Below are 11,431 nucleotides of genomic sequence, written 5' to 3'. Positions count from 1 at the left end.
TAAACACTACCAACGGAATATAATGAAAATGAAGCTTGTAGCTCATGTCACTTTACATCTGTCTTTCTGGGCAAGGATAGCAACTCTGCCTCTGCTTCCTAGTCAGTTTGCCTGGGGTGTGTGGGGGGGAACTAGCTTATCTGAAACTGCCTAAAGGAAAAAAGGTGATAATTACATATTTAATCTGTATTGGGGGGGTAGAGAGGCTAAATATTTAATCTGTGTTGCCAGGGCAATCACGACAAACATGGTGTGTCCTCAGAATTTACACATAGCATACAATGATGTAACACTGTTATGTTTCCATCTCCATTTTCCTTTCTTTTGCTCCTTCTGTGGTTCATATTTAACTTGGCAAAAAGAGTTGTTAATTCAATGTCTGTGTAGCCTCGAATGGGAGAGATTCCTCCTTCCTCCCTATGAGCACCATTCCAAAACGTTCCTTCCCATGCTTATCGTATCTCTACCACTTTGCTTTAACCTCTTTGCCTCCTTCTCCATTACTTTATCTACCACTCTTGCTGTCACTCTTCTTTCTTTACCATCAGACTCTATATTATTTAGTAGTAGTATTCCTATGTAAATCAATTTATATACACAAAGTTCCAGATATCCTATATATATAATTGTCCTAATGCGCTGGCCATTTCCAGCTCCCCCATTGGCTGTGCTGTGTGCTCCATCAGCCATTGGCCCATCAACTACCACTCAAGAGTACTTGTGTGCCATTGGCTGGGTCCGCTCCTCTCCCCCACCCACTGCTAGCCTGGACTCTCTTCCCTCACAGAATAAACTGTCAAAACGGCTGTCTCTCCTGACGAAGACCCTTCTGCTTGGCTCCTGTGGGACTAACTTTTCCCTTAGTAGCTGTTGCTAGGCAAACAAGCTTGGTTCTGTCAGTAAAAAGGAAAAGGCAGGAGGCCCTTTCCAGGCCTTTGTGGGAATCTCATTGGGGCCAGTCCTGACTAGGGCTGCCAGCTCCATGTTGGGAAATTCCTGGATATTTTGTGGTGGAGTCTACAGAAGCCAGAGTTTGGGGAGGGGAGAGGCCTCAGCTGAATAGAATGCCATGAAGCCAACCCTCCAAAGCAGTTATTTTCTCTAGGGGGGAGAGATCTGTTGTTGAGTTCAGTTGTGATACCCAACGATCTTTAGGCTCCATCTGGAGGTTGGCTATCCTAGGCGTAGCAGTTAGCACTTCAGAGCAGGGTCTCCCAGACCCAGGTTCTTGCTGTGGAAGTTGAGTGGGTGATTTCAGACCAGTCACAGACTTTCAGCCTGTGCATATCAAAAGGGAGACAGGAGAATGATGTAAGCTGCTTTGGTCTCCATTGCAGAGAAAGTCTGTAATTTTCCTAGGTAGAGGCTGCAGGTGGTGGTGGGGAGATGGAAAGCTGAAATCTGAGGGGCAGGTAATGGTAGGTTGATGGTTGGCTGGGACGGAGATAGGGTTGCCAGCTCCAGGTTGGGAAATTTCTGGAGATTTGAAGGGTGGAACCCGGAGAGGGTGGGGTTTGAGGAGGGGTGGGTCCACAGACAGGTACAATGGCATTGATTCTACCCTCCAAACCAGCCATTTCCTCCTAGGGAACCACTGTTGCCAATCTCCAGGGGAGGGCGGGAGATCACTCAGAATTACAACTGTTCTTCAGATGGCAGAGATCAGTTCCCCTGGAGAAAATGGTAAGCTCTGTGTAATTATGCCCTGCTGATGTCACCACAGCAAATTGATGCTGAGTGCCCAAGGCCAGGGCGCCCGCCCAGAGCCCCTTTCTAGATCTCGTAGTATTATTTCCACAATGGGCCTTATTCCTAGTAACACATGAAACATGATTGTTGTTGAGTCCTTTCCGTTCTATTGCCCCCCCCCAAATCATGTCTAATTTAAGAAAATCTGGTTACATATTCCAGTAATTTATAAATAGAGTCCACTTCTTCACTCGAGTCCAATACATTTATTCCTAATCTTGTATTAGTGTCATCAAGGCATATTTTGTTACCTTCTATAATGTCCAATGTTAGGGTTGCTAGCCTTCAGAAGGGGCCTGGAGATCTCTCAGAATTACAACCGATGTCCAGAACGTACTGATCACTTCTGCTAAAGAAAATGGCAGATTTAAAGGGTGATGGATTAACTGAGGTCCTTCACCTCCCCAAACCCTCTCTTCCCCAGGCTCCATTCCAAAATCTCCAGGAATTTCCCAACCCACCATTTACATACCTAATTAAAATGCGCATCTTTCACATCCTGCATTGCTACTGCATCTAACTACCAGCCATTTTGCTGAGTGGGGATTGAGATATGAGGAGAATATGCTTGTGGAGAGTGTTGAGTCCAGACCTCCTCCTAGGCATTCCTATGTACTCTAGAAAAAGTTTGGAGCAATTCATGTAGCCAGTCAACTTGGTCTATTATTTTTAAAAATCCCAGGATAGTTATGATATGCTTTTATTAGGAGCTAATAATTAAAATTGAAAACCAGTGACTAAGATTTTGATTTTCACTCATCTTTTGCTCAAGTTAAAAAAGGAAAAAGGGAGGAGACAAAAAGATGACATTAACACAGTTATATTACATTCTTAGATGGCGACTCAGGGAAACTGTTTGCAAACTACTTAATTTTTTTTTAAGTTTTTCAAAATCTTTTGTGAAATATAAATTACAGACAATAAGCCAAAACAACTAACAATACAGCATAAACCCATAAGAACAGTCTAATAGAGAGGGAAGGATTAATAAAAAGTTAAAGTACCCATTCAATCTCAAACCCAGAAACATGATAAGTTTGAGAACATAATCGGATCATAATATTGCTAGGAAACTACAGTAAGGTGGCATATCAGATGCTGGATCTTTGTTGTTTAACACAAAGTCTTAAAAAGGTAGCCAAGTTTCCAAAAAGGATGAAATAAATAGTTCTCAAAACTCAATAACTGTTTGCAAACTTGAGGGGTAGATAGCCTTTGATTGTGCCTAGGGCAAAATTTCAGAGATTGTTTGTGGCTGGAAAAGAGATGTATGGCTTCTAGAATGTATCTTCTAGAATGGCTTCTAGAATCTAGAATGAATGTATTTCATACATTCAGTGGGTGGGCCAGCCCTACGTTCAGGAGTGGGGAAAATATTTCCAGGGCTCCCTGGTTCTCTTGTAGAGAAACATGCCAAGTAAGACACAGAAAAAACCATGTAGATCAGAGAGAGAGAGAGAGAGAAATATCTGTTGGACATGGAGGAAATATTAAATATGGGACATGGTAGCCAATTGGAGATTGATTACTTTGCTTGTGTTCTGTTTCATATTGTATTCCAAGAGCCTCTGCATGCCTTTTGACAACCAACCAGTATTCAGGTAGATACTACATTTAAACAGTGAGTGGCAACCTTATAGCACCAGTGTAGCTATTGAAATCTTGAGGTGGGGGCAAGATTTTGATAGTAGCACACAGGTCCTCTTTAGTGACTAGTTTTAAGTGTGCCTTATGTTTATTTGGTACACATGAAATGCAAGCAACCTAAATTGTGGCTGATCACTATTACACAAACAGCCCGAATCAGTAATGTTTCAGTTAGCTGTGAAGTACAATAATTAAGTGTATGGAGTTTACGGCATATTTTGAATACAACTGTTCGTATAATTATGCTCTGGAACAGTTTTCTTCCTTGAAATATGATTAATATTTTATGACAAATGGGAAAGATCTGATGTATTATATGACTACACAAAAGAACCCTGTTCATTTGCTGTTCATTCTATGAAACCAATTCCCTGCCCTTAAGGTTGGAACTAGTTGCATGGCAGCAGTTAAAACAAAGTCCATATAAAGTACACTTACAATAGTTCATGCTACCACAAGCCCAACTGGAAAACAACTGCAGGCTTAGAGAAATAAAAGATGGTTTCTTCTTTCCAGGCTTTTATTTCTGGACAGAATTGATGGCCCTCAACCATTTATTTTCAAGAAAAGCCTTTTCAAGCATAATTTGGCTAGATTGCTGTATCTAATAAAACAGGAATATCAGGTGAAATTGAAACAAATGTTTAACATTATTTTAGGGGGGGTTGTGGAAGGGGGTATACTGTCTAATTTACACAGATGTAGTTGTGAGAAATCATTTAATAAAGCTACAGTTCACTGTGTCTGGACCTGTAGAATATCCTAGACCTCAGATGTGCTCTCCTGACCAGTAGAAAATACTCAGTGATATGACATATAAGACTGGGCCCTGCATGAATTATTGTGCCTGTTCTGTCTTACCACCCACTGGTGATCATACTGGCAAATTGCTCTCAGATCACACAGTCGACTTTATGTCATGCGCAGCTGGACAGAGCCCATCTGAACTGATAATGAGACTGGTGGTTTAAAGTATGTCTATGCCATTATTGTTTGTAATAGTCTTCATTTAAAAATTTCATTACTTTGGATGTAGACAAAATATAAATTGTTACAGGTGACAAATCCAGGGAGGTAGCTGAGTTAGTCTGTTGCTGCAGAATGAATAAAACTCCTGTCTGACTTTCGCTGCAGGCTGTAGATGCTTAGAGGCATTACACGTTTTCAGATGATCTAAGGGAGTCCTAATGTTCACCAGCATACTGAATAATCAGGGTTGGTTTATTAGGGAAACCAATCAATTTGGGTGGTTAAGTAAATGTGCATTATTTTTATATCTAAGAAGTTAAAAATGTATTAATACATATGGCAGCAACCTTTGTTTTCACTATTTCCATGTCTCTGCAAGGACTAAAGGAAAAGATCTGTGTTAATTACAATGTAGCAGTCAGATTACCTGCTGCACATTCCAGTCCTTATTTTATCACACTTGACTGACTTACATATTTGTAACTGTAGTAGTATATAGGAAGACTGCACTCTTGTTTCTATTGAGACTTGCTATCTGTTGTAGTTGTCCCATATTAGGCCTCCAGGTACATGTGCTTTGGGAAGGAATGTCTTTACACTGCGATGTAGACATTTTGCCATCTACTGGTCATGTGCTGCAACTTACTACCAGTCAGCCATGGTTTTATCAGCAGCTCTTCAGAGTCTCAGGTAGAGAGGTCTTTCACATCACCTACTACTTGGTCCTTTTAGCTGGAAATGCTAGGGATTGAAGCTGGGATCTTCTACATACCAAGCAGATGGTCTACCCCTGACTCATAGCCCCTTCCAAAATCAGACTGGCAGCCGCTATCCAGGGACTCAGGCAGAGAACTTGGCTTTTTCATTGCGCCAAAGCCCCTCCCCCCAAAGCTAAGTTTTCTGTGCTAAGTTTCTGTGCTTCAGTTATTACTGTAATGTAATAAAGCTTTAAATTAACTCTTTTTTCAGTAATTAACAATGCTGTAGTAATATGTTTTATTTAAATATTTATAACTTGCTTTTCTTCCCATTGGGGACTCAGAGCAGCTTAAACATTACTTCCTCTTTTTTATCCTCACAACAGCAGCTCTGTTAGGTAGGTAAAACTGAGACAGAGGGCAATTTCTCACTAGAGCTGCCTCGCAGCACAGCGCCGTTTGCCCCAACACAAACATGTCAATTTCACACCCAAGGCTGCGGGGCTGCATTTGACTCGGGGCTTCGGCTGATTTCCTCCGCAGTTTCGTGATCCTCAAAAACCAGGATCACGAAACTGCGGAGGAAATCGGGCGAAGCCCGGAGTCAAAATGCAGCCCCAGAGCTTCGGGTGTGAAATTGACATGTTTGTGTCGGGGCAAATGGCGGCCGTGCTGCGAGGCAGCTCTAGTGAGAAATCGCCCAGAATAATTGGCCCAGGATTACCTGGCAAGCTTCCATGGTAGAGGATGGATTCGAACCTGTGTCCCTTCCATTGCTAACCTTCTGCTCCTTGCCAAAAAGAAAGTTTATATTATACTTGCAAAAGATGTTCCCATAAGATTAAAAAAAATCCTGCTCAATGTAAGGAAAAATGGGTCAAAGAGAGATTCTGGCTGGATATATATAAAAAAAATTGTGTGTCATTAGTTTTTATTTTCAGTGAAAGTCATTATATGAATTTTCATCCACATTAGGAAATGGCTACTGCTGGTATAATTCCTTGAGGCCAAACAGTTTCATGGCCTCTGCTATTTGCCTCCACCTAGTTTAGAACATCTCAGACATTTGAAAAATACTCTATGCCCCCCAAAAACCACATACTTATTTTAACTGCCATTGTATTTCTGATGCCATCAGATCAGAAAAGATAAAATTCCAGTCCCAGTAAAAACTCTTTTCTGGAATGGAAATGGTTGCTAACAGGGAATCAGGCCCAATGAGGTCGAATAAATGGCTAGAGTTGGCATGCATGGATACTGAATTTACAGCATAATCCTAAATGGAATCCGTGGTTTAAGATTGCACTGAAAGAATAGGAGTGTAACAATGTTGATGTTTTTGGTGCAATAAAAATAGCTAAGGAAAAGATGCTGGCTGAATAATACCTTGTATACTCACACCAAATATCAAGTTGTTTGTTACAAAGTTTGTATATTATTACATTGATTATTGAGACTGCAGTATTGTTAGACATTTAAATTCCAGGTGCTGTAGCACAAAGCTATAATCTTCACAGATCTACAGGTCTACAGAAAATATACTTAAGATGGTGGAGGAATGTCTTCTGAATTTTATTATCTTTGTCCCAATCCAGAAAAGGCTAAGTCATGTTGAAATCCATGGGACATGTTACAGGCAACCTCTTTAAATTATATATCCATTGGATCTTAAGCATGACTTTCTCTAACCTGCATTGCGTGCTATTTTTATTATAGGTTTCCTTATTTAAATAGACATATAAACCCTTGTTGTTTAATTGCAGAAGTAGTTACTTTTACATACTTGGGTAAACTATGTATTGGTTTTGCAGGGCCATTATATGCATCAAAATGTTAATTATGTGAGTTAAAAGTATCTTAGACAACATATAGAACTACACCAAAGTCAGAATAAAGACTTGACTGTAGGGATTTTAAAATAACTGCATAAAATATGAAGGAATAGCTGAATTTTTATCTGCAACTGAACATTCTGCTTACTGTTAGTATTTGTAATTGCAGGTATCTCCCTCGTCAATGGTCCAGTGTGATCATTCAAGTGTATGACATCCTTTTTGCTTCTAAATGGTATCTGAAAATCAAAACAGCAAATTAGGTCAAAGTACTGGTCCATGGGGTCGCGAAGAGTCGGACTCGACTGTGCGACTGAACAACAACAACTCAAGAGAAAACTAGTCCTTCCCTTTTTTCCCCTTCAAGTCAACTGAAGTTCTACAATTCTACCTCTGACATTTATTTGGACTGAGAGAAGGGGGGCAGTCTTTCATTAGAACACTACTCAACAAATTGTAATCCATGTGCCTTAATTCAGTTTTGCATATTACACCTGTTCTGTTAATTTTTTAACCGGTAACTGTCTTAGCCCTCTTAACTGTGGAATCTTGACAATGAATTGCTTTTCCAAGGTTTCAGATTACTTTCATAGTTAACGGAATCACCCTGGAATTTACATATATAAAAATTATTAAATATCAAAGCAGGCTGTTTGGAGAAGGAGTAATGGGATTATTATCTTAATTCATAGTGCAGTCAATTAGAATTCATATGATGGCTGCAACCTATAGGCGTGTTGTAACAACAGCGAATTGTTACAGCAGTGTTGTGATAGATCGGAGACTCCAACAAGCTGTGCATTACTGCACTGGAGCATGTCAGATATTCAAGCAAGGAGTTATGTGCATAGTGGCGCACCACAGTGTTTGTGCAGAGCTCGTGAAAGTTCCTACTCCAGACCTCAGATGTTCAGATCTGACCCGTAGGTTTTCAATGCCTGAAAATTCCCTTTCCTTGACTGGGGATGAAGATTATCACCAAATTCTCCCTAATAATCCAAGACTCAAAAAGGGGTCTTCAGTTCAAAGCACTGGAAACCTGAAGAATATCACTGGAGAAACTATAAATCTTGCTAGTGGAAAAATAAAAGAATTCTCATTTGAAAAGTTGAGAAGTTCTTCCAATCATGTGACCTACAGAAAGGGAAGAAAAGTTAAGTCAGACCCATTCAACCGAAGGTCACTCGATTTTGATTTGATCTATGGACATTTCAGCAATGATGAAAATTCCCCTCCTCCCTTTGGCCTGTCGCAGATTTCCTCACCTGAGGAGAAATGGCAGGTCAGCAGGACCTCACTAGAGGGAAATGTGAATTCTAGTTTTCCTGTGCCTTTACAAACTTTCTCTGAGGAGAGCTTTATCACGCAGATCTTGGAAAAGCACAAGCTGGATGGTTCTTCCAGTGGAGATATTAAGATGTGCTTGGACATCTTGCTCAAATGCTCAGAGGACTTGAAGAAGTGTACTGATATAATAAAACAGTGCATCAGGAAGAAATCTTCGGGTAGTGTCAGTGGAGGAAACAGTAATGATCCCTTAGTCAACTCTGAAATTATCTATATGAATTTAATGACAAGGTTTTCTTCTTACCTTAAAAAACTGCCTTTTGAATTTAGACAGCCTGGACTCTCTGAGCCCAGTGACATGGTAGAACTGATTAACAGTTTATCTGCTTTGCAACAGGCTCATTTCCCCCCAATATTTGGCAATGAACAGCCACCTAGATATGAGGATGTTGTACGCTCTTCATCCTCCACAATAAGGCAGTCTCTCACTACAGACTTGCGAGGTAGCCAGAACACCACTGATATAACTGGCTTATCAAAACCTACTCAGATCCTTGATGTAGATTTTTCCTCAACTGATTTACATGACAACAACCAACAGGACAACTTAGGATATAAAAATGATGCTTGCTCACTACCTCAATTACAATCTGTAAGCCTGTCAAGCTGCATATCTTCCACAGAAACTCTGCACATTGTGGAAGAATCAGACAGGGGAAAGGAGTTAGGCGGAGTATCAGATGCTAAGAGTAGAGGAAGTTGGGAGAATTCAGAGAGCAGTCAGCAGAGAACTGAAAGGGAAGTCCCTGCTGTGGACTCTACTAAAAAAATGCCTGTTGTAGGACAATTTGTAACACTGGCCCAAACTTCCACCCAAGCAACCATTCAAGCAACCTCTGTCAATAGCCTTGATGCTACTGCTCAGATTTTTAAAGAAGAATGTAGAAAGAGCAACCAAGAAGAGATAGACAAACTTCTGTTGGACTTGGAGCATTTTTCACAGAAAATGGAAACTACCCTGAGAGAGACATCCAGTAAGGATACTGATACTCCATGTCTGAAAGATACTGATCTGTCTCGGACTCTTGAAAACAACAGTAAAGCTTGTTCACTCACAGACAAAAGTGCTTCTCCCTCTTTATCAAAACTCATAGAAACCAATGGTCATAAAATGGAGGAAGAAGACAAAACCCTTCTATTGCGCATCCTGGAGAGTATAGAGGACTTTGCCCAGGAACTAGTAGAATTTCGAATGGGTAAGGGAAGCTTATCAAAAGAGAAGGAAGTGATGCACATTCTTCAGGAAACTCTGGCCACTCCCTCTGTTACAGCTGTCCAGCAGAGCCACCCAGGTGCAGCAGCCAAAGAACCTACTGCAGCGCTAATTCAACAGGCACCAGAGGTTATCAAGGTAAGAATGCAGATCTTTTCACTGAACATTCAAGTTTTTTTTCTCATATAATGAATCACTTCAGATGATTATCATTTCTGTATAGAAAACCAAGTATCCCATATATGGAGTTTTGTGGCACTTTCAGACTAACACATATGTGTATATCCCATGTTTGTGACTTTGACTTCATGTGTGCACCAGCTAGGACTTCCCACTGGGTTCACATGGCAAAACAGACCTAGGCATTTGTCACCTCTGAAAGCATACATAAGAGCTGTCTGTAGATAATGGCTTTCAGAGACTTGGGGGTTTTATTGTAGAGCCGTTCTTTCCCCATGATACAAATGTTAATGTTTTGTGCCCTGCCATAATCTCCGGTCAAACCAATTTTACATGTTTTTGTAGCACGTCAAGCTGTACCCTAGAAAATTCAAAAGCACCTCCCTGAATTGTGACTAGCACAGCTGCAGTGGATATGTGTGCAGTTTGGTGTGAGTGTTGCACACACCATCTGGATAATATCTGTGATGAGCCCGTTCCTCGTGATTATTTTTGTAACCATTTATAATACTAATTTTAATGCATGAAAAGGCAAGTGAATTTAAAAAGAAAATAAATACAGTTTCAGTATCAGTTGAAGTTGACTAAATCCAAAAGCTGTTTGCTAGTTTACGATATAATTGTTCAACACCTGGAAAAGCTTCCCTCCCCTGTTCCATCCATGACAATTGTGCAGAGATCAAACTAATAATGCTGGATCAGGGCTAGTGCTACAGTAGCATTAAGAAAGGGTTTATTTCTATAGCTATATAGAAATAATCCTCTGTAGCTATATAGAAAATCTATATAGAAATCTATAGCTATATAGAAATAATCCTCTGTAGCTAACCACAGTTTCCTATGCAGAAGTAAAACCAGCTTTTGGGAAATAATATGACACAGTTACAAAGAGATGTTTGAGAGACACACAAAATGGAATTGGTATATGTGAAAATTAAATTCTTAAAAGCTGCACCTTTTGGGGAATATTTTTTTCAGTGGGATTATGTGGTAGCAGTCCTGTTGGATAGCCTGTTAAGGTGTCCATACTATTGATTTTACCAGTTGTAGTTCAGCTATGCCTGTATGTGAAAGAAAAGAAGATTCTGCTTGAATGCAGTTTGGAGGGTTTAAAAAAATTGTTTTAAAGTAGTTTTAATATGAAACCATGTTTGCCTTTAAAATTAAACAGAAGTTCAATGGCACCTTAAAAACTAACAAAATTTATTCCAACCTAAGCTTTCATGAGGTCAGAGTTCATTCATATCATAATTTTTCTCTGTTTTAGATAAGGTTTTGCTGGTGGTATCAGAATATCCACTATTTCTAGATTTCTGTGTTTAACTGGAAGGGGGAATATTCACACTGTTAAGCATAACATCTAGGATTTCTGCGTGAGACACTGTGGTGTAGTAGTTGGACTAGGACTGGGGGGATGTAGGTTCAAATCACCTCAGCCTTGAAGCTCACTGAATGACATTGGATCAGATTCATTCAGGTGACAGTGAATGGCATTGGAACAGTCATTCTTTCTCAGGTCAATTTATCTCACCAGGTTACCTTGAGGATAAAATGTGAGAAGGAGAGAACCATACAGGCTACTCTGAATTGTTGTGGATTAAGGACTGGACAAATATGTAATATAATCTTTAAAATCTGCATTTTGCCAATCTTGTAAGAAGCTAAACAAATTTGTTAAGGAGGTAGAATTTCCCCCCCTAACAATAGAGAAAAGCAAAAGAAAGACCCCCCTCATTATTTTAGTTTATAGTTCAAGCTAGAAAAATATGTGTTCTTTGGGGCACCTACCTCTTAAC

The 11,431-nt window shown here is 40.0% G+C and overlaps 1 protein-coding gene across 1 annotated transcript in view; it reads left to right on the top strand.

Annotated features, from left to right (window-relative positions):
• PPP2R3A (protein phosphatase 2 regulatory subunit B'', alpha) overlaps positions 1-11,431 on the top strand; it is a 59,705-nt gene that overhangs the window by 5,644 nt on the left and 42,630 nt on the right. Inside the window, exon 2 of the mRNA XM_015426847.1 lies at positions 7,065-9,593. Coding sequence (XP_015282333.1) covers positions 7,608-9,593 — 1,986 coding nt within the window. The 5' untranslated portion in view covers positions 7,065-7,607. The remainder of the gene's footprint in view (positions 1-7,064; positions 9,594-11,431) is intronic.

The sequence above is a fragment of the Gekko japonicus genome, unplaced genomic scaffold (genome assembly GCF_001447785.1).
Source record: "Gekko japonicus isolate JY-2015 unplaced genomic scaffold, Gekko_japonicus_V1.1 scaffold14, whole genome shotgun sequence".
Classification (NCBI taxonomy): Eukaryota; Metazoa; Chordata; class Lepidosauria; order Squamata; family Gekkonidae; genus Gekko; species Gekko japonicus.
This window is presented reverse-complemented; position numbering and strand designations above follow the sequence as displayed.